General features: G+C 42.7%; 1 protein-coding gene across 1 annotated transcript in view; it reads right to left on the bottom strand.

The window, feature by feature from the left end:
- Positions 1 to 1,221: 1,221 nt before the first annotated feature.
- The window catches only part of GNB5 (G protein subunit beta 5), a 44,496-nt gene continuing 21,314 nt past the window's right edge, over positions 1,222 to 24,403 (bottom strand). The window contains exons 6-11 of the mRNA XM_040413961.1: positions 19,644 to 19,787; positions 17,412 to 17,503; positions 8,929 to 8,977; positions 7,117 to 7,213; positions 4,263 to 4,429; positions 1,222 to 2,439 (exon numbers count right to left, since the gene is read on the bottom strand). Of these exons, the coding sequence (XP_040269895.1) occupies positions 2,428 to 2,439; positions 4,263 to 4,429; positions 7,117 to 7,213; positions 8,929 to 8,977; positions 17,412 to 17,503; positions 19,644 to 19,787 (561 nt within the window). The 3' untranslated portion in view covers positions 1,222 to 2,427. The remainder of the gene's footprint in view (positions 2,440 to 4,262; positions 4,430 to 7,116; positions 7,214 to 8,928; positions 8,978 to 17,411; positions 17,504 to 19,643; positions 19,788 to 24,403) is intronic.

The raw sequence follows: 24,403 nt of genomic DNA, 5'->3' as shown, positions 1-24,403 counted from the left end.
TCAGTCACTGATAGGACCGCCTCCTTGACTTCATAGCCCAGACTAATGGGATTTTAAATGAATAAATTCAACTTATACTGAATCTTTTCCCATAAAACTATATATCAATCTTCTCATCTCCTCCTGATCTATAACATGCTGCTGTCAGCTCAGACACCATATTCAACATGACAGATTCCCTTTAACTGTTTTTGTAAATCACTGTATTAGGGAATTTTACTGTTAACCTGCAGCAGGGTCTGGCCGAGGTCTGTGCCGCGGGTTGCTACAGTCTTCAGTGAGAGAGCCACCACCATAGGATCCTATAGAACTTGCTAAAGTGTGTGGCTTTAAGTGCAGACTTAGGTCCGACCGTGCTGCGCGTTAACAGCAACATTTCTAAAAGTCCTACTCTATACTCTTTATGAACTTGGAAGTACACTCTAAGAGAGCCTGAACAATCATGTACACACACATATGTTTTACAGTTTGGCTGAAGAGGCGCTGGTAGCCATGTTTGTACTGACCATTTGAGAATGAAGGCTACTTCTGCTTTCTGCCTGAGGATCTATAAGATATTGCTATTGGTTTCTGTATGGCAGGGATGCTCAAGCTGCGGCCCTCCAGCTGTTGTAAAACTACAACTCACAGCATGCCCTCCTGTAGGCTGATAGCTGTAGGCTGTCCGGGCATGCTGGGAGTTGTAGTTTTACAACAGCTGGAGGGCCGCAGGTTGGGCATCCCTGCTGTATGGGAACTAGTGAAGTGATGACACAGTTAACATACATACATCATGTAGTGCACTTGTCTTTTACTGTAGTCAGTTTTTCACAGGGCACCATACTCTTTATAGCAGTGAATGTATGTGGAACACAATATATATGTTATGCTAAGCTGTAATGGAAAGGGGTTCTGAGGCTTCAGCACTTCACTCAAATAAGGAATTAGAAGTTATAATGTACTGTATTTTATATACTACTTCTTTCATTTTTAGGTTCAGCGCTCAATGAACCTCTTAGTTGTATTATATATATGCATACAGGGTGTGATATTAACCAGTTGTGCTATCAATGAAATGTACTGCTCTTGCCATGAGTCCATGTGGCTAGGTGAAGCAGGATGATACCATGTCACGTATTCATGTATAGTCTCATTCATGCAGATATATGAATATAAGTAAATACAATAAAGGTTAGAAAATTCCAAGGTGTATATATATATATATATATATATATATATATATATCATGTTCATGTAATAGAAAAGAATATGCTACATAATGCTACATGCTTTCTAGGATAATTATTGTCACTCCGTTATATTGACTGGAACTGTGTGAAGAAGCAGAGAAGTGAATTTTCCAACGTATCAGCAAAAATTAAGGGCTTTGTCTTTCGTTTCCCACACACATTATGTAATTGGTGATCTATTTTAGTTTCTTTATATAAAATAAAAAGGGACAGAAAATCTATATTTGGACCATAGTGGTTCAGGAATTAGTCATTTCTGCCAGTAACTGAAAAGAGAACCAACTCCCTTCTAATTAGAGTACCCACAGTCTATTGAGTGACTGTCAAGGCAACTAACTAGATACAATGATATAATAGTTTATTCACTGCAAAAAAAGCAACACCCCTTAAAGGGGTTGTCCAGCATTCCCTGCAATTCTAAATTCCCCTCCTCTCCCTGCCATACCTGTGAAAGGAAGCATGCTTACCTGCTCCCTGCTGCTCGGTTCCAGCTCCCTGGATCAATGATGTCATCGCTGCACCCGTGTGTAAACAGTTTCCCAAGCGGCAGTCATTGGTTGTAGAGGCGCACATGACCCCATCCATTTAGGATAAAGTACAGTGAAGACAACTTGGACCCAGGGAACTGGAACCAAGTAGCAGGGAGCAGGTATGTATGCTTCCCTTCACAGGTCCAGCAGAGAGAGAGGGGAATTTAAAATGTAAGGGAATTCTGCACAACCCCTTTAAGGTAACAAACACAAACCATTTCATATAGGAAAACTGATCTAACATAGCCCAGTACTGACACAATGCAACCATCTGAGAAAGTAATGGAATAGGGTATCAAGTGGAGGATAGGAGCCCTCCATCAACAGCATCTCTTTGTGGTCTAAGGATGGGAAGAGTTCTCACAAACTGGTGTCTGTAAATGTCTTCAAGTGTAAATCTGGCTTTATACAGTGTCATTACCTAAATCAACTAATCCAGACAAGCCAAGAGAAATCACTGAGAAAGGTCTGACCTTTAAATACGTACATCGGATACCTTCACTTACTGCACAAGCGGCTGAAACTGGCCATTTTCGGTAGTACCTGTAAACTTTGAGGACAGTAATATGCTACAAAACAATGTGTACCCATAGCAGTGACCTGCATTATCTGTTCCAGTATAGTGAGACTGAAGAGTCTTTCAAGATTCGACCTTTTCATAGATTGGATTAAGCCCAGATCTGTGGGAAAGTGGAAAAATATGGAGAAATTATGAGAACAAGGCACAAGTAAAATATAATTAAATCCCCATCTCAATTTGTAAAAATTGACGGTTTCTTATAAGACGCTGTGATGCCCATTGCTGATAAACATGTACCACTACTCTACCAACACCTATAAATATATAGCTGAGAAGCTGCACAAACTAGTGAATAAATATTAAGGTTGACTAAAGTGTATTACCCATGGCTTCCAAACACCACCAAATCTGCAATCCCTGAATGCCGACACCATCCCGAAATGCCACACATCTGTCTTGTCAGGAATGATCCACCACAGATTACTTTTGCTAGGCAATGGAGGAAGAAGTTACCTGCAACCTGTCACTGTTTAGCCTCTGGAGGGTCATGTACTAATGTTCTATCCAAGTTTTTTGGCATAGAAAGATTGCAAGTTTTGTTGCAAGTGCTGTTTTGAGACAAAATATGCAGCTTTTTAGCTTTTGCTCACACCATCGACTCTTGTCCAAAAAGTAGAGTGTGGGCAGGAGGAGGCAGCCCACGGGCAGGATCTCTGCAGCCCAACTTAAAAACCTGTGTGCCATAAAACTAGTGCACATTACACCAGAAATCTACTCCAGTCCAGCAGAAGATGCAACTAATTTATTAAAAGGTGTGTGTCTCGTGTGGGTGCTGTGTGGTAGTGACTGTTGTGGACATACCGTATTTTTCGCCCCATAAGACGCACCATTTTACATCGCAGACTGCGATTTATCAGCGGGGAGGGAAAAGAGGCTGGATTTCGGGAACTTGCGGCAGGGCCCGGTGCAGTCACTGTACTCTTACACCGGGCCCCGCCGCTCACAGCAGTATTTCTAGTAATCACTACATCTTAATAAATTTAAGTAAAGTTGTGCTCTCCCCTGTATCAGCACCTCCTAACAAGCATCCGGAGCAGGCAGAGCGGCTGGCAGCGTTACGTCACTCACTGACGTTGCGCGCCTGCTCCTCCCACTTTATGAATGGAGCAGGCGCGCGACGTTAGTGAGTGACGTAACGCTGCCAGCCGCTCTGCCTGCTCCGGATGCTTGTTAGTAAGTGCTGATACAGGGGAGAGCGCAACTTTAGTTAAGTTTATTAAGAGGTTAAGGATTACTGTTACTAGAGTAGTGATTACTAGAAATACTGCTGTGAGCGGCGGGGGGACACTGTTATGGGGGATCTGTGGATGACACATATATAGCAGTGTCATCCACAGATCTCCCCCATAACAGTGTCAGTGTTATGGGGGGGATCTGTGGATGACACATATATAACAGTGTCATCCACAGATCCTCCACCCCATTATAGTGCCATCCACAGATCCCCCCCATAACAGCGCCATCCACAGATCCCCCCTATAACAGCGCCATCCACAGATCCCCTCCATAATCGTGCGTCATCCACAGATCCCCATAATAGTGTCATGCACAGTCCACCATTAGTTCAAAACCCACCAAAAGCACACCTTTTGTCCAAAAAATGTTTTTTTCTTATTTTCCTCCTCAAAAACTTAGGTGCGTCTTATGGGCCGGTGCGTCTTATAGGGCGAAAAATACGGTACTTAAGGCTGTTACTAATATGGGGACACTGTGGCAGTTTTATGAAGGACCTGTTGCTCTCTTTCATGGAGGCATTGTTCTTTTTTATATTAGGATACTGTGGCCATTATGTGATTGCTGTAGCTGTTAATGTTATGGGAGCACTGCGTCTGACAAAATGATGGGGGTTTTGTGGCATTTGAAAAATATTTATGCAAAGTGACTCCTAGCATATATTTTGTATGGACAGAAAAATGAACTTACTCTTAAAGTGTGATCCCATGATCCTGAGCTAAATGCTGTTCCATCTGGAGACACACGCAACGTGCTCACTCTGTTCTCATGACCAAATAAGATGGAGACTCTGCTTCCTTTTAGGACATCCCAAACATTGATTGTGTAGTCGTTATATCCAGCAAATAGCAGCCGACCTGAAACAAGCATATGAGTTATTAAAGGGGTTCTCCAAGAGTATAAAATGTCCACCCATGTGCCAGGCACCCCACATGGAATATACTTACCCTGGTCCCCGCTCTCGGCGCCCCTCCTGGTCCCCGCATCCGGTGTCGGGGGAGAGCAGCCAATGGCAGGCGGGGTAAGTATATTCCATGTGGGGTGCTCGGCACATGAGGGGACATTTTATACTCTTGGAGAACCCCTTTAAGTAGAAACCATTCTAATTATAAAGCCTTACCTACAAGTAGTCACACACTAATGAAAATTGCCCCATATGTGTTGCAATGAGGAACATACGAATGTAGACCTGGTGCTATAGACTATTACAATTACAATGGTTTCCGTCTACCTCACAGATATTAGGAATATCTTAACTACAGCCTAAGGCTACTTTCACAGCTCCCGGTCCAGAGAACAGCCTGCCGGAAATCTCTAGATCCAGCTTTGCTGGATGCGGACGGAATGTCCGCCAGCCCCATTAAGTATAATAGGGTCCGGCTGACATTTATACACATGCCCGCAGACAAGCGGTGACCCGGCCAGACACAAAGCGTTGCATGCTGTGGTTTGTGTCTGGCCGGAGTTTCACACCGGAGGTGTGAAAGTAGCCCTAAAAGAGTTGTCCAACTGGATACCATTTTTTAGATAATGGGGAGAGTAGGTTAAAAAAATATGCATCCCCTTACTGATCTAACACCACTGCTGAACTTACTGGGTCCCCTCTAGTCTGTACTTACTGGTCCCAGCTCAACATGCAGGAAATGCCTGGAGATGTCTGCTCAGCCAATCACTGGATGAGGCGGTTCACTTCTGCTGTCAAAGACTGGCTTAACAGGCCAATTTAACCCATTGTGCCCAAAATACAAAAATGTTATCTTACCAGACACCCTCTTTGAAGAGGTTGTGCCAATTTAGAAATGTATCCCCTATCTACAGAATAAGGGATAAGTATCTGATCGGTGGAGGAGTGGTTGCTGGGATTATGATTGTTAGGGGTCCCACAGTCCAACTGAACAGATACTTACCTATCACCTATCCTGTGGTGATAAGTATCTGATCTCCTATATGGTATCCTTACAGGTGCTGTACAACACAGACCCCTCTACAGAATACACAAATGAAGGATGCAGAGCAGATGCCATGAGAAGAGAGATTACCTGCCTGCAGCAGAGGAACCAGGAGGAACATTAAGATTAATGGCGTATAATGCATGTTACTTGATAAAGAGATGTCTGTCCAGTAACATACAGAGGAGCCCTCACAACAAAGATCAAAATGAGCCACCATAATAGTGCTAGTTTTTCCATCCAGAAAAGCATGGCTTGTTGTTTGATCCGCCTGCAAATTCTTTCCCTGACTCATGGGTCACTCCCTGAACCCCTATCTATATAGTTCCTCCGAAGAATGTGGTCCAGCACAGGTTCTTGACGCTCAATAGCAAAAGGGGTGAGACCAGCCAGGAATTACCTCTCCCCATACAAGAGCCTCATACCAGGCACGTGACCTGCTCCACAATACGTAAACTCCTGTAAACACCATCAATAGAAGGGACATCACATCTAGACATGACCAGACATAATTCTGAAGGCTACCGAGAGCCATTCATTTACATGCTGTGATTCATTATTACAGGAACGTGCTTATCCAAAGAGTCTTATTCCAGTAACTGAATGCTTTTCTCTTTACAAAGCATCGCACTGGAATTTTCCTGCCTTCCAGTTTAACTGTTGACAGCTGTTTTGGAGAGTGAAGGAGAAGTGCTGACTGGATGCAGTTGCTACTGAGCAATGAGCTCGCAGTACAAAAGCTGTATGTGAAATACCTAAAAAAAAACATGCATCCACACAGCAGTCTCTTGTCACAAAGGCAGTTTAATTGCTTCCAGCAAAATAAATGACATAATCTGCACATTCTAGGGGTATCCTTCTTGCTAACACCAATAAAAGCTTTTATATATGTTTGCTTTTACTGAATGGTATTATGTGCAGTGTCTGGAGGCTCAAGATACTAGAGTATAAATCAGAACAAACTACTAATGCCCCTAAAAGACCAATAATTATAAGCCCATAGGTAGTAGTAGTCTCTCAGCTTTCCCAGATTCCTGAATTGCAAATTTGCCTAGTTGTAAAGCGATACATCCAGGGCTAGATTAGGGTTGGTGTGGTCCTCATGCTACCTCTAAGCCTGACCTCCTATTATGTCGCATATAGCAGAGTTGGCCCTCGGAAGTCTATGCAAGTTGTGGAGGCATCAGAACCAGCAACTTCAAATGGGAGAGATAAGAGATGCCTGGCCAGCTCTCTGCCTCCTTGCCTAGATAGGATCATCGAATGGCCACTACGGAGAATGGGTGGTGGAGGCAAGTAGGTCACCAAGACTTATGTCTTTTGTGGCCTCCATATAACCAGCCCATACATCTCCCACGCTTGTAATTAGGCTGGATTACCAACCAAAGTCTGGTAAACTTAATTTCTTGTCATCCATGTTTCCTAGAAAGAGTCATAATTAAGAAATGGAGAGAACGGTGTGCTAATCGTTAATAATAAATAGTGTTTAATATGTAAGTAGGTAAGTGTTTAATATGTAGGTAGTGTTTAATATGTAAGTAGGTAATAATAAATAGTATGTAATATGTAAGTAGGTAAGAAAAAGGAGAACTTACCACTAAGGGAGAAGTCAACACTTGATGCTCCAAAAATGATGCTCTCTTTGGAATAGATGGCGACTTCTCTATCCGCTCGGAGATCAAACATACGACACTGTAGATAAAATACATATTGAGTCATTAGTTAATGTTAGCTCAACATTTTTTCAACCTTTAGCAATGTTAAAATGACTTAAAACTTGGGCTGGACTATGGTCAATCAAAAAGTAGCATATCCCCCTAAACAATCATCTGTAAATGCAGTAGGAAATTCACGAATATAATCTCTGGTCTACAGAACATTCCCGCTAATACTGAATACAGATATGTTTAGAGGTACTGAACTTTTATCATCCTAAAGGGATATACAGCTACACACTGTGAACAGGGGGCAGTTGGAAGAGCACTTTATTTGTGCTATACCAAGGGGGCAATTAATGAGTGGAAATAAGGACAAACTGTATTACAGCACCACAATAACCTTTTCATATCCCTGCCCCACTCTTATCAGCAGACATTCACTAGCTTCATGCCTCCTATGGGAACACTTTAATGCAATATGAAGTAAAAAACTATTTTCCTTATAGCATTTAATAAAATGACATTAGGAACTGAATAAGTCAAATACAGCACAAACCAGACAAGCAAAACAGTGTCCATCAATGCAATAAAATGTAAAATGTCTCCTTAATACCAGGTCTTCATTTTAAAATTGCTCCCTAAATATTTAGTTGTCTTTATTGCCATGTAAGCAGAAGGATCCAAAAACTATTTACTCTGCTTAACTGAGAATTATTTTACATAGGTGTGGTAATATGGCATAATGTCCCGCTAATTTGAGGGTCTAGCTAAGTCCCTATGGTCCTGACAAAGTCCTCTCGGCAAGTCAGATATACTGGATAGTCTCCTATTGTGGCATTAATCATTTTCATTACATTTGCAGTTCTTTGTAAAGCTGTAAGTAATTAGAAATTAGCAAGAGTATAGAAACTGGCAGTTGTTGCAATATAATATTTTTGATAGTTCATTATAGAGGTAATATACTGTACATGTTATGTGTCAAAGCATGAAGAGCTAGCCCTTTACTTAAATCAGATTTATAGGGAGTCTGTCACCAGAAACCTCCCTAGCCAACTATTTTCGTATAGCTGTGGTTCACCTGATTAAAACGCAGTTTTTCTTTTGCTGATCCGAGACTTACGGTAGTTCCCAAGTTATAATACTTTTTCCTAATATGTAAATTAGGCACCACCATTGTTCTCATTGAACCCAAGCTCCGCTTCTTTCTGTGGCCAGATCACAGGATCAAGGGAGGGGTTGGCCACAGAAAGGAGTGGAGATTGGGTGCAACAAGAGCAATGGTGATGCCTTCATTGCACCAAACACCCAATTTGCATATTAAGAAAAAGTATCATAACTCGGAACGAAGCCTCTGATCAACAAAAGAAAAGCAGCGTTTTAATCAGGTGAGCAGTGTTTCTATGCAAACAGTTTGGTAGGAAAGTCGCTGGTGACAGATTCCATCTAAAAGTATGTGTGTAGAAATTACAGGGTAGCTGCAAGCATAGGTGTCATATATGAGCGCATGCTCTGGAGGAGGGATCCGTGCAGTGATTTATAAAGCACTAGAAGGCCTGAAGTCATGTACAAACATAAGCAGACTTTAGAGCTCTGCATACATTAGCTTGCCTAAATATTTGTCTGAGGTTGCACACTAGCTGAGGCTGCCAATAAAGGCAGCAAATACACAAGCAATGTGCAAAAAAGTAGGAGCTGCACATCATATGGACCTGCGGTACCCACAGCATCCTATACAGTTATCACAGTTACCGTAGCATCATCTGAGCCAGAGGCAAACGCATCTCCGCTGGGATAATACCTAGAGAGAGAGAACGTGCCAGTGAGAACTTGTAAAAGTCAAGGTGGTTTTCATTAATTTATTAGCATACATCATGAGCACAATGCTACGATCATTATTCACATTGCATAAAAGCTCTGATGAAAGCACTGGATTAGGCCCCATGCACATAAATGTATTTTTGTTTTGCATTTTTTGAGAATCAGATGCGGAACCTTTCATTTACATGGGGCTTCAAAAAATGCAGACAACATACCATGTGCTGTCCGCGTCCGTATGTCCGCACCGTTGTCCTGCAAAAAAGATATACTTTTCTCCGTTTGCAGACAAGGATAGGACATTTCTATTGAAAGGAAAAAGAGAATGGCGGCATGCACACAGCCGGTATGCGTGTTTTGGGGATCCACAGTTTGTGGACCGCAAAACATATCTGGTCATGTGCATGAGGCTTAGCCTTAATGACCTAAGTAAGGGCAGTATGCATTTCCGACCAGCTGCTCCATCCATTTCAGGGGGGCTCCACGAGGTAATGGACCACCTCGACCTACTGCTGGGACCACCACCGATCTAATAGTTATCCCCCATCCTGTGGATAGGATAACTTTCTCTAACTGTAATACCCCTTTTAAACGAGATCACCCCTTTATATAAACATCTTCGTTACATTAGTATACTGTATATTTGTTGCACACACAGTGTATGGGTCCATTCACACGTCTGCAAAATGGGTCCGCATCCGTTCCGCAATTTTGCGGAACAGGTGCAGACCCATTCATTTTCAATGGGGCCAGAATGTGCTGTCTGCATTTGTGGATCCACACTTCTGTACCGCAAAAAAATAGAACATGTCCTATTCTTGACAAGAAAAGGCATTTTCTATGAGAGTGCCGGCGATGTGCGGTACTCAAAATGCGGAACGCACATTGCCGGTGTCCATGTTTTTAAAATCATGTTAAATAGCAGTCAGCATACACCTGCTATCATTTAAAGTGCCTCTGATTAACCCCAAATAAAGTTCAGCTGCTCTAGTTGGTCTTTCCTGAAATTTTCTTAGTCGCATCCCACAGCAAAAGCCATGGTCCACAGAGAGCTTCCAAAGCATCAGAGGGATTTCATTGTTAAAAGGTATCAGTCAGAAGAAGGGTACAAAAGAATGTATTAGATATACCATGAAACACAGTGAAGACAGTCATCATCAAGTGGAGAAAATATGGCACAACAGTGACATTACCAAGAACTGGATGTCCCTCCAAAATTGATGAAAAGATGAGAAGAAAACTGGTCTGGGAGGCTATCAAGAGGCCTACAGCAACATTAAAGGAACTGCAGAAATATCTGGCAAGTACTGGCTGTGTGGTACACGTGACAACAATCTCCCATATTCTTCATATGTCTGGGCTATGGGGTAGAGTGGCAAGACGAAAGCCTTTTCTTACGAAGAAAAACATCCGAGCCAGGCTACATTTTGCAAAAACACATCTGAAGTCTCCCAAAAGCATGTGGGAAAAGGTGTTATGGTCTGATGAAACCAAGGTTGAACTTTTTAGCCATAATTCCAAAAGATACGTTTGCCACAAAAACAACACTGCACATCACCAAAAGAACATCATACCCACAGTGAAGCATGGTGGTGGCAGCATCGTGCTTTGGGGCTGTTTTTCTTCAGCTGGAACTGGGGCCTTAGTTAAGCTAGAGGGAATTATGAACAGTTCCAAATACCAGTTAATATTGGCACAAAACCTTCAGGCTTCTGCTAGAAACTTCCTCTTTCAGCATGACAACGACCCAAAGCATACATTCAAATCAACAAAGGAATGGCTTCACCAGAAGAAGATTAAAGTTTTGGAATGGCCCAGCCAGAGCCCAGACCTGAATCCGATTGAATCTGTGGGGTGATCTGAAGAGGGCTGTGCACAGGAGATGCCCTCGCAATCTGACAGATTTGGAGTATTTTTGCAAAGAAGAGTGGGCAAATCTTGCCAAGTAAAAATGTGCCATGCTGATAGACTCATACCCAAAAAGACTGAGTGCTGTAATAAAATCAAAAGGTGCTTCAACAAAGTATTAGTTTAGGGGTGTGCACACTTATGCAACCATATTATTTTATTTTTATATTTTTTCTTCCCTCTACCTAAAAGATTTCAGTTTGTTTTTCAATTGAGTTGTACCGTTTATAGGTCACATTAAAGGTGGAAAAAGTTCTGAAATTAGTTATCTTTGTCAAATTTTTTTACATCACAGAAACCTGACATTTTAAGGCTACTTTCACACTAGCGTTCGGGGCTCCGCTTGTGAGCTCCATTTGAAGGGGCTCACAAGCGGCCCCGAACGCATCCGTACTGCCCTAATGCATTCTGAGTGGATGCGGATCCGCTCAGAATGCATCAGTCTGGCAGCGTTCAGCCTCCGCTCCGCTCAGCAAGCGGACACCCGAACGCTGCTTGCAGCGTTCGGGTGTCCCCCTGGCCGTGCGGAGGCAAACGGATCCGTCCAGACTTACAATGTAAGTCAATGGGGACGGATCCATTTGAATTTGACACAATATGGCTCAATCTTCAAACGGATCTGTCCCCCTATGACTTTCAATGTAAAGTCTGGACGGATCCGTCTGAACTACTTTCACACTTAGAATTTTTTCTAAACTATAATGCAGACGGATCCGTTCTGAACGGATCCAAACGTTTGCATTATAGGAGCGGATCCGTCTGTGCAGGGAGCAGATGGATCCGCTCTGAATGCAAGTGTGAAAGTAGCCTAACGGGTGTGTAGACTTTTTATTTCCACTGTATATACCATACTTCCATGAATTTATCAATAGGATCGAATTATTTAAAGGTGTTGAAACCTCTTTACCTGCTTCTCTATGAAATCGCTGCACCACCACTGAGGGGATGGCAGCAGAGAAGCTACTGAGCATGTTAGTCCACCTCGGAATGCAGGAGATGGTGGGCCAGAGGGACAAAAAGCAGCGGGGGCTTTGTGAGTATAATGATAAATGTAAGTGATTGCAATATTACAGCGATACGATAGGTTTATTGGGGAATTGTACAACTGAAAGGAAGCTCTAGTACCCTGCTGGGCCGCCTCCAGCTTGGATACAAGATGAGATACGGTTGGGTATGGAGGCATACAGGTTCTGTATCTTGCAGCACATTTGCCCACAGATGTTGCAGCTGGGCCTGTATATCCTAAACACTTGTAGGTTGCTGATGCTGGCATCCCATCTGGTCCCATAAATGCTCGATTGGTGATAGATCTGATGACCAGGCAGGCCAAGGAAGTGTTACAATCTGGGGGAGACATTCCTGGGAAACCGCTGCTGTGTGTGGGTGAGCAGTATCCGTCCGGAAATGCCATTTGGAAGCCCTGCCATGAGAGGAACACATGTGCCTGTAGCATGTCCTGCACGTATTGCAGAGCTGTTAGTGTCCCTTGTATCACTACTATGGGTGACCAACTGTCATATGAGATGACTCCCCAGATTATCACACCAGCAGTTGGGGCAATATGTCACTCCACAACTAAGGCAGCAATGAACCGCTCACCAGGAACCCTCCATACTCAAACTTGACCGACATCAAATTCCAAACAGAACCTGGATTCGTCACTAAAGATGATACTGTTACACTCCATTGTACTCCAGGTTTCTCATTCACAACACCACTGCAAACAAAGATGACAGTAGCTAGCTGTCAATGAGAGAACACATAATAGGCACTGTGACACCAAATTTTATTCACTAAGCACCTGTAATGGTCCGGGCAGAGATAGGGTTGTGTATTGAAGGTGCCACCTGTATTTGAATGGTGAATAATGAAACTGTGGAAGCTGCTTGTGTTTACTGACAGATCAAAAAAATCTACTGGTGCTATGTCTGGACTGACCGGAGCCTGTTCGTCATGTGTGTGTGCCTTCACATAACCACTGCTCCAAACACCTCTTAAAGAGGACCTTTCACCGATTCTTACCCTATGAACTAACTATACAGACATGTGGAGCGGCGCCCGGGGATCTCTCTGCACTTACTATTATCCCCGGGCGCCGCTCCGTTCTCCTACTATGTCCTCCGGTATCTCCGTTCCCTAAGTTATGGTAGGCGGAGTCTGCCCTAACGCTGGCCAATCGCATTGCAGAGCTCACAGCCTGGGAGAAAATAACCTCCCAGGCTGTGAGCTCTGCGCTGCGATTGGCCAGCGCTAGGGCAGACTCCGCCTACCATAACTTAGGGACTGGTATCTCCGCCTACTATAACTTAGTGAGCGGAGATACCGGAGGGCATAGCAGGAGAACGGAGCGGCGCCCGGGGATAATAGTAAGTGCAGTGAGATCCCCGGGCGCCGCTCTACATATCTGTATAGTTAGTTCATAGGATAAGAATCGGTGAAAGGTCCTCTTTAACAGCTAGGTCAGAACTGTCTAGCTAGTGGGAGATTCGTCAAAACAGCCATCCTCTCTCAAAGTCTGTCAACTGGGCCACATGTCTTCAAGTGTGTCATAGAGGCATGTCAAGCAGTCAACGATCTGTCAGAGGTACACTACCCAAAAGTAGCCTCTGAGGGACATTTTACAGGGAAGCAGGGGAACTAATTTTATGTTTGTGGCAAAACCAAGACATAACCCTGAGTTCTGCAGTAATCTGATGTTTGTATCTGGGTGTTTTTTTTTTTTTTGTCAATGAGTATACATAAAAACAACAATATTTTATTGCATACATATTGTTAATTTGAAATGCTTTATTCATTGCATAGTAATACTTTCAGAATTCTTTTAAAAGAGTTACAATTACTACGACTCATCATATTCTGGTTAGTGGAATAGCTATAGGGGTAACTATGGTAGCAGTTGAGACCAGGCTTCTAAGTCAGAGGACCTACAGGCCACCTCTGGATTAGGCAAAGTGTCCCTGAATCGTTTGGCACAATCATAGAGAGAACTGTGATTAGTACAGGGAGGAAACAGGAAACTACAGCCCAGATAAGGCTGGAGCCTGGAGAAGTGAATAACAATTGGACCCCAGGTATGCAGTATTAATCCTTTTAATGCCCCCCAACCAGAAATATTATCATTGGCCCTTGCCACCAGGGATCCTTATATTAAACTCTTCACTGTCCTGTTGGATGTTGTGTCGATAGACTGCTGGTGATCTATTTAGAAATTTAGGAAGGGTAGCAAGGGAGGGGACCCCAAGCTGAAGTTTTGCATAAGAGCCCGTGAGCCTTTAGCTATCCCTAATCCTGGGTAAAGCTACAATATAAATCTTATATATATATATACATAGTACATAAATACTATTATCATACCTTTACTTCAGAATTCTGACGTCAAAAAGTCGCAGTTTTGTAATGTGGGTGGAAAAGTGGGTGTGGTTAACTATGTAAAGGAGTTTCACTCCAGATTTATCATTGAGACTTTTAAAAAAAAAAAGTCACAAAAAAGTCAGACTCTCACTCCAGTAAGAGGATGGAGTAGGAAAACTGGAGTAGCTTCTCTAGACAAAAGTGTTAGGTCTAAGAATAAGACAAATTTATAAAGTAACATGAGACATTTGATAAATACGGCATAAAGTACTCCAATACAGACTCAAGCAAAACTGACTTTAAATTTTCTCCTCCTGAAAATACTGTATGTATTTCATCTAAAAGCCAGTATTTCCTGCATAGGAATGGGTCAGTCCCTGTTGATAGACACATTCCTCCACTGGGCCAGAAAATGAACGCATTGACCAGAAATGTGTCCCTGAATAAACTGGTCTGTAACAAGTAGTAGTAGTAGCGGGCAGGCACTCTATTTATGGGAGAAACAAATAGAAAGAGAGCTCATAGTACCAAAAATATATATAAATTTTATTGAAGCATGTTAAAAATGACAAAAAAGTAAATAGAAATAGTACATAAGATGCCATAAAACAAGGTGATGAGAGCGGAGAACAAAAAAGAGCGCCACCCTGGGGAGAAAAACACACGGATATGGAGATGGAAGGATATGGTAAAAATGATGTATAACATGGGAACAGAAAGTACTGGGTACAGTGCCCAACCCATGAAATAAATAAGAAGATAATCAAACCATAAGATGCCAGGTAGAGCAAGGTCATCTCATGCACCCCCAATGGCAGAATGCAAACACATGAAAGATGAAAGTATGTTGCATTAAGAAAAGCGAAGTGCAAGTGGACCGAAGAATCACACAGCCAGAGGGGGGCAGCAGGAGACCGGAGCTCACCTGAACAAACCGTGTGTAAAGAGACCCAGGGTGGCGCTACCCCAATGCGCGTTTCGGCGTGCCTTCGTCGTGCCTGCGTTTCGGCGTGCCTGACGAAGGCACGCCGAAACGCGCGTTGGGGTAGCGCCACCCTGGGTCTCTTTACACACGGTTTGTTCAGGTGAGCTCCGGTCTCCTGCTGCCCCCTTCTGGCTGTGTGATTCTTCGGTCCACTTGCACTTCGCTTTTCTTAATGCAACATACTTTCATCTTTCATGTGTTTGCATTCTGCCATTGGGGGTGCATGAGATGACCTTGCTCTACCTGGCATCTTATGGTTTGATTATCTTCTTATTTATTTCATGGGTTGGGCACTGTACCCAGTACTTTCTGTTCCCATGTTATACATCATTTTTACCATATCCTTCCATCTCCATATACGTGTGTTTTTCTCCCCAGGGTGGCGCTCTTTTTTGTTCTCCGCTCTCATCACCTTGTTTTATGGCATCTTATGTACTATTTCTATTTACTTTTTTGTCATTTTTAACATGCTTCAATAAAATTTATATATATTTTTGGTACTATGAGCTCTCTTTCTATTTGTTTCTGCTGTTTCACTCGGGAGCTTTTACCGAGTTATACTTTAGGTGTATCCCCTGTGGTTATACTGGGTGGGCACTGTTCCTTACCCGTTCTGGGGGATACCCTGGGTCATTTTTTGTTTATCTGACTCTATTTATGGGGTCATAGAAAAACCATTTAGTAAGGATATATTTCTTAAAAATATATATATTAATTCGATCAATATGCACAGACAGATAAAAATAACATATAAAATCCCACTAGCTAAATATCCTGCTAGTGAAAATTAATATAAGCAGTGCGGTGTTCTAGCAATACCTTGGCAGCAGTGTTTTAGCAACAAAGCAGCAATATTCTAGCAGTACATTAGCAACAGTGTCTTGGCAAAAGTAGCAGCAATATTTCAACAGTACATTAACAGCAGTGTCTAGGCAAAAATAGCAGCAATAATCCAGCAGTACTGTCTTGGCAAAAATGGCAGCAATATTTTGGCAATATTGGCAATAATAGCAGCAATAATGGTGAGAGGTGCAGTATAGTGCAGCACTAATCTAGCCGCAATGGGAATGGTAATAGGTGGCTGCGTTTCGAAACAGAGCCACAGCAGTTCCTCCGTGACTGCACTACTGCTGGGATATAGACAGTACTTGAATTGCGAGATGGTTCCTTTCTTACTTCACATACATATGAAAATTGGTTTACTCATAGTTTGTCTGTCTCCATGTGTGGCGTCCCACACAGTTTGAGAGAACAGACTTACCCGTATCCCGTTATGTTTAGAACCTCCGATCGCAGATGTCATCCACACTTGGCGTCCCACATGTTCTGGCAGCGTCTCCGTGTTTCTCCGGATTCCTCTGCTCACCCGCAGGTTGTTAATGGGTTCGCCTCCTCAGTGCGCTGCCGGCGTTCCACGTGTTGTAAACCGGGAATGGAGCCGGGTAGCTGTAAATATAACTATAATCTTCTTGGAGCGCTATCCCAGCAGTAGTGCAATCACCGAGGAACTGCTGTGGCTCTGTCTCGAAACGCCGCCACCTATTACCATTCCCATTGCGGCTAGATTAGTGCTGCACTATACTGCACCTCTCACCATTATTGCTGCTATTATTGCCAATATTGCCAAAATATTGCTGCCATTTTTGCCAAGACAGTACTGCTGGATTATTGCTGCTATTTTTGCCTAGACACTGCTGTTAATGTACTGTTGAAATATTGCTGCTACTTTTGCCAAGACACTGTTGCTAATGTACTGCTAGAATATTGCTGCTTTATTGCTAAAACACTGCTGCCAAGGTATTGCTAGAACACCGCACGCACTGCTTATATTAATTTTCACTAGCAGGATATTGAGCTAGTGGGATTTTATGTTATTTTTATCTGTCTGTGTATATTGATCGAATAAATATATTTTTTTAAGAAATATATCCTTACTAAATGGTTTTTCTATGACCCCATAAATAGAGTGCCTGCCCGCTACTACTACTACATACAAAATTTATTTGACAAGGGTGAGTCATTTCGGGCAAGAGCACCTGTTTCCAGTAGTATCAGGGGTGAGCCGCCTTCCATATTCATATATGGTCTGTAACAAGGCCTGAATATACAGTACATTGTATAACTTGTACATAGAGGGCATGCTGTGTACATTATAGATGCATTTTATACTGACCGGACACTGTTGATATCAGATTCATGAGTTTCAAATGACTGAATACACTGGCCAGTTCTCATGTCCCATACCATTGCTTTCTTGTCACAGCCCTAAACAGGAAGGGAAATCAAAGGATATACAGTATGTCAATTACCAGCTGAGGGACTATACTGTTCCCGTCACTATATGTTTTAGTTTTAGACTGGGTTCACAGACTGCCGGAGTTCACTGTATCTGTCATAGCCAAATACCACCATGCACTACTGCATCCCCATTCATTGTAATGGGATCTGGCCGCTTTCCGACATATATTCTGGCTTTTGGCCAGACAAAAAATGCTGCATGTAGTATTTCTGATTCGGCCAAAAGCTGGCATGTATGCAGGATAGAGTGAATTCCGGCAGTGTGTTCCTCCGCCAAAACAGACTGCTGGTGTTCAAAGTGCATATGTGAACCCAATAGATTCTAATCGTTCAGCTAACAAGAGTCCTAGATAAGCGGCTGCCAGACTCATCTGGTGTCACCTATGTTACAAACAGTAGGAACTGGACAGGCCATAATCCAGCCTTTCCCACCCTCCTTGGCCCTTATGCTGGGTTCACACTTGAGCGTTCTGAAAGGAGCGCTCTGTATGCACGATTGTACGGGCGTTTACAAGCGCGCATACAGAGACAAGTGAACACACATTGTCGCGCGTTCCCGAAAGTCTATGTACGGGAACGCGCGACAAACGCCCAAAAAAACGCTCATGTACTTGTTTGAGCGTCGGGCGTTTTACAGCGCGATCGTACGCGCTGTAAAACGCCCAGGTGAGAACCATTCCCATAGGGAAGCATTGGTTTCTCCTTGTTGAGCGTTTTACAGCGCGTAGGAACGCGCTGTAAAATGCTCAGGTCTGAACTGAGCCTTACAGCCTGAGATTGTTAGCATACAATATCAATGTGATCTGCCAAAAGAAATCTAACATCTATGGCTTCTCCAACACGACACCCATAGACATACAGTATAGTATTAAAAGTTTTACAGTATTGTGCATTTAATATCTTTGATCTGGTAGTTAATCCTAATCATAGCCTGATCTGTCTGGAAACATTAACCACTTATTTCAATGGCTCCGATAGATAATAATGCACACTCTACAGAATTAGGCTACATGCACACGGCAGTGTTTTTTTGCGACCTCCGTTCTGTTTTTTTTGCGGATCGGATGGTTTCCCATTCATTTCTATGGATCCGTTAAAAATGCATTTCTTGTCCGCGTCCGCTGTCCGTGTTTCACGAACGCAAATAAAATATGGCATGTCCTATTCTTGTCCGCAAAAAAACGGTTTGCGGACCCATAAAAGTCAATGGGTCCGCACAAAATGCGGATGACCAACGGAAGCCATCCGTATGTCATCCGCATCCATTTTTTTTTGCGGATGGTTGCTGGGAAACCTGTATATATAAAATTTCTAGAATTACAGCCTTCAGTTATTTTTTGCGGACCGCAAAAAAAACTGAAGACACACGGAAACACAATCTACAAAATTTGCGGACAAACAGAACGGATGTAAAAAATACAGGAACACGGATCCGCTATTTGCGGACCGCAAAAAACAACTGTCGTGTGCATGTAGCCTTAGAGAACTCTTATAAACTATTGATTTGCTAGCATTTTCAGGCAGAATTTAGGGCAGAGAGCGCAGGATTCCATATAGTCCATATAGTGCATTTTCACACAATAAGGCTACATGCACACAACCGTGCCGTTTTTTGAGGTCCACAAACCGCGGATCCGCAAAAAACGGAAGCTGCCTGTGTGCCTTCCGCAATTTGCGGAACAGAACAGACAGCCCATTGTAGACATGCCTATTCTTGTCTGCAAAACGGACAAGAATAGGACATGCTATATTTTTTTGGCGGGGCCTCGGAACAGAGCAATGGATGCGGACAGCACACGGAGTGCTGTCCGCATCTTTTGTGGCCCCATTGAAGTGAATGGGTCCGCACCCGAGCCGCAAAAACTGCAGCTCGGATGCGGACCCGGAAAACGGTCGTGTGCATAAGGCCTAAGGCCATCACCCTTATTAATTAGCAAAGCGTCTGCACATCTGCATTCCTCCCTCATTGACCACCATTTTTCACATATGTTCTAAGATGATGATGACTTTATTATAAGAAAATGTGCCTCCACATTCACTAGGAGGCTTATCTACTAAACCTGACAACACTGTGGTCTCATATTGTTTTTAATATTTCATTACTTACTCCAGACACAAAAGTATTTCCTGTCTCAGATGGTGCCAGATCCAGACACAAAACATCAGCACCATGTCCATGAAAACTCTGAAGCAGCTGACCACTCTCCACGTCCCAGAGGGCACATGTCCCATCTCCGCTGGCTGTCAGAATCTGAATATAGAGACAAGGAGGCCACAAGTCAGACAAGAATACACACACATTATCTGCACTTCATTTACCTTATGTATTAGGCCTCTTGCACACGACCGTTGTTGTGTTCCGTTCCGCAAAATGGGGTTCCGTGATCCGTTTCTGTTTTTGTTTCCGTGTGTCTTCCTTTATTTTTGGAGGACCACCAGACATGAAGGAATGTAAAAAAAAGTCTAAGACAGGTTTGCCATGCAAATGATCGGAAAAAAACGGACGCGGATGACAATCTTGTGTGCCTCTGCGTTTTTTAGCAGTCCCATTGACTTGAATGGGTCCGCAAACCGTTTTCCACGAAAATAATAGGACAGGTTATATTTTTTTGACGGACTGGAAACACAGATCACGGACGCGGATGGCAAACGGTGCATTAGCCGAGTTTTCAACGGACCAATGGGTTCACAGGAAATCACGAAAAATGGCGCAATGGACACGGAATAAAACAACGGTCGTGTGCATGAGGCCTTAGTATAATAGTAGCTGTGGAATTGGGATGACAGTATGACAGCTCTATTGTTCTCTTGATAGGCCTAGATAAAGATGCCCAGAAGAAACTAGCACGTCCCAGTGTAATACGTGATGCTCTAATTGAGTCACTACAGGGGGTACTTTCTGGTAGGAGTGATAGTCTGACTTAGAAAGTCAAGCCGTACTAAAAGTCCAAACATATATAAGTTAAAGAACCAAGACAGGAAGTAGAATCCATGGAGTGACTTCAAAAATTATTTCCAAAAAATGATATGCTCATTTTGTGTAAAAATAAATAAATAAATATATATATATATATATATATATATATATATATATATATATATATATTTCTACCTATGACACTGGCGGACCTGTTACATGTGCACTTGGCAGCTGAAGGTATCTGTGTTGGTCCCATGTTCATACTGTATGTGTCGCGGTGCTGAGAAAGATGAAGTTTTACCTGCACCTAGAGGCTCAGCTCTCTCTGCAAATGTAACGCCCTCTCCACCAGGCAGTATAAACATCATAACACCTGGCCCTGTCAATCATAGTGCAGAGGGTGCAGCAGTTGTAGAGAGAGGTAAACCTCTAGGTGTAACGGCAATGCCCCTAGCATCACGGGTGACGCTAGGGAGGCTCGTCCCCGCCTGGGGACCAGGAGTGGCTCAGGGAGCAGGGACCCAGTTAAGTATATTCCGTGTGAGGGGCCCGGCATATGGGGGAGCAGTTTATAGTTTTGGATAACCCCTTTAAAACTTTATTTTTCTCTGTAATGCGGCACATATGAACATGGGACCAACACAGATACCTTCAGCTGCCAAGTGCACATGTAACAGGTCAGCCAGTGTCATAGGTACAAATCTGCTGACAGATGCCTTTTAATATGTGATACAAAATTTTTATTTAGGTGTCCCTTTAAATGAGCCTCAGGACTATATGTAAGTGGGATGAATGTGCATTTCCTCACTTCAGGTAAAGAATCATATAAGCACAATAATTAGGAGGATTGTCTACATACTAGTTTAAAGGAAATGTGTCATTCTTCCATTTAAAACCAGATAGTGACATCTCCTTTTTTCTAATCTGTTTATATTTTCTGATTGTAAATTTATTTATTCTGTTTCCTGAACATGATTAAGGGTGACCATCTTGCCTGAGCCGTTCTTAACAGCCTTTAGAAAGCATTAAGAAAATTGCTTTATGGCAGCCCCTTCGCCATAGACACAATGGTCAGGAGGGGACCTCAGTGACTTCTATGGGAGAGTATTTTAGACATGCTCTGTGACCTGTGCAGAGGTCATTGTACACGGGAAGAATAGATAAGCGCTGACAATCACCTATTGTGAATAGTGGATCCTGTGTTATCTATACACAGAGGTGATATCATTACAGGCAGGGTTAGAATGACAGATAAGCAGGTAATTGCAGTAAACTGCAGGATTTTTATTTTTTATTTTTTTTCAAACATAGATATTGACATGGAAAATTAAATATAACAATTAAACATTCTTTAAAAATATGTTAAACATAAAAAACAACAGGGCATTTTCTAGGGGCCCTGTTAGTGTACTTTCACACTAGCGTTTTTCTTTTCCGGCACTGAGTTCCGTCCTAGGGGCTCTATACCAAAGAAGAACTGAACAGTTTTATCTCAATGTATTCTGAATGGAGAGAAATCCTTTCAGGATGCATCAGGATGTCTTCAGTTCAGTCTTTTTGACTTTTCAGGATGGAGATAATACTGCAGCATGCTGCGGTTTTATCTCCGTCCAAAATTCCGGAACACTTGCCGGAATGCCGGATCCGGCATTAATTTACATTAAAATATATTAGTGCCGGATCCGACATTAAAAATACCGCAATGCCGGATCCATCCTTCCGGTCTTCGCAGACCTTTAAAAATGTGAATTTTTTTAACTGATCCGTTTGTCCATATAACAAATGGACAGACGGATTCGTTCTTGCAATGCATTTGTGAGATGGATCTGAATCCGGATTTGTCTACAAATGTTGTCCGTTTGCATGCAGATTACAGGATCCGGCAGGCAGTCCGGCGATGGAACTGCTTGCCGGATCACTCTGCCGCAAGTGTGAAAGTAGCCTTACATGGGTCGACAGTTTCTTTGTTTATTGGCTGCACATCCCTGTTTACACGAAGGTGATTGGCTGCTGACAAACGACTTTATATGCGGTGCAAAAGATCCAGTCACCTGCCAAACGGGCATTGCGTTTATCAGTTGATCGGCTGCACCTTTATGTGGGCTAGCCACAGTGCGTTTGGAAAGCCTTCAGACCCTTTCAGCTTTTTCACATTTTGTCATGTTGTGCCCTTCTGCTAAAATAATAAAAGTGTTTTTTCCCATCAATCTGCACTCAATACCCGTAATGACAAACAGAATTTTAGAAACGTTTGCTAATTTATTAAAATGGAAAAACTTAAATTTCCTTTGGACATAAATACTGCAACCCTTTGCTATGATACTTGAAATGTAGCTCTGGGGGTCTCACACGCTTTCATATGAAACATTTATTCCTGAGAATAGACCCCCCAGCCGGTGTAAAATGGCCCTTAAAACTACAATTTCTTCATTCATATTCACTTAGTATTTTCTCCTGCTGTTTTGGGATGGTTGTTTTGCTTATTGCTTATTAAAGCATCACCCGTAGAGGGGTCTTTCTGCTGGGGGGGGGAAATGCTAACTGGTTCTCCATGCATTATGAGCTAATTTGTATTAATTTGTATTAATTGCTAATGTTATTAAGTGCATGGCATAGCTAGTAAAAAACAGCACAGACGTGTCAGCCTTCTTCTGCACAGTAACAAGAATGCACATGTTTCTATGACACATATCCATATCTCACTTCAATGCGGTGATGTCATCTCATATCTGCTGTCCTTTTACCACTCAAAGCTTTTCATATTTTCCAATAGAGAATTAGAGGATTTAATGTTCTTGTTCTACAAGTTCCTTAGATGCAATAGAAACCAGACACAAACATATATTTCTAATAACTAAGGTATAGCAGAAGAATTGTCCTGAGCTAGTATTTACTGAAACAGATGGTGCTGACAGGTCACCTTTAAAGAACATATGGGCAGCATGAACTACTGACAGATCCCCTTAGCAAAATGCTGGATCACTTTCTTAAATTGACCCAAGCCATTTTGATAAAATGTTATATTGAACAGCTCCAGTGGTGGATCTGCTCAATACACAATGCGAGCTGATGACTCCTAATGAGGTCCCGGCTCTCATTGCCTGCATGTATATGGGGGAGTCGGGAGGGAGTTGCAAATGATAGCCGTTGGCCAAATAATCTTTCAGCCGACAGCTACTGAATGTGTATGGTCAGCAGTTTAGTTGGAGCTGCAAAAAACTAGTGACAGACTCCCTTTTACTGATACAATTCTTGTTATCAGCATCTGCCTCTAGGGTATTCAGTGGGAACGGTATAAATCAGGGGTGCACGACCTGTGGCGTGTGGGCCGCTTGCAGCCCTCAGAGCCACATTTAGTTGCCCCCATTCTGTGATCAGCTATAATTCTGAGCTGACTGGCACTGGATTAAAGCTCCTGCACTCTACCCGCGCAGGTCTGGTCCCCCCTCTGTCAGTGATAGCCAGGCTCCCGAGGAGAAGATAGGTGCATGGTGCTCAGTGAGCGCTACGCAATGAACAGAACAGGCGGCTATACCGCTCCCTCTATTGGGCCCAGCGATCATGTGATCACTGGGTGACTCGGGGCAGGGCCTGATGAGCTCTGCCTTGTACAAAGTCCCCACAGTGGGCTGTTTTCCCCTGCAACTGGGGCACCTTTGTGTGTCAGTGTCCCCCAGAGGTCTTTCAATGCCCTCTTTTTTGGGGGACATGTTATGGGGCAAAAAAATATATATAAAAAAAATAAGTAAATACAATTGATAAAAAATAATAAAATTTAAATAAAATTTAAAAAAGTGCAAAAAGCATGTGTGTCCCCCAGAGGTCTTTAAATGACCTCTTGATAACATATTATGTGGAAAAAATATATAAAAAAATACGTTTAAAAGAATGCCAATTTTTTTTAAAATACAAATAAAAGAGCAAAACAACTCCAGTCAAAAACCGTC

The sequence above is a fragment of the Bufo bufo genome, chromosome 1, assembly GCF_905171765.1.
Source record: "Bufo bufo chromosome 1, aBufBuf1.1, whole genome shotgun sequence".
Classification (NCBI taxonomy): Eukaryota; Metazoa; Chordata; class Amphibia; order Anura; family Bufonidae; genus Bufo; species Bufo bufo.
Note: the sequence above shows the minus strand (reverse complement) of the source record. Positions and strands in the feature narration are given on the sequence as shown.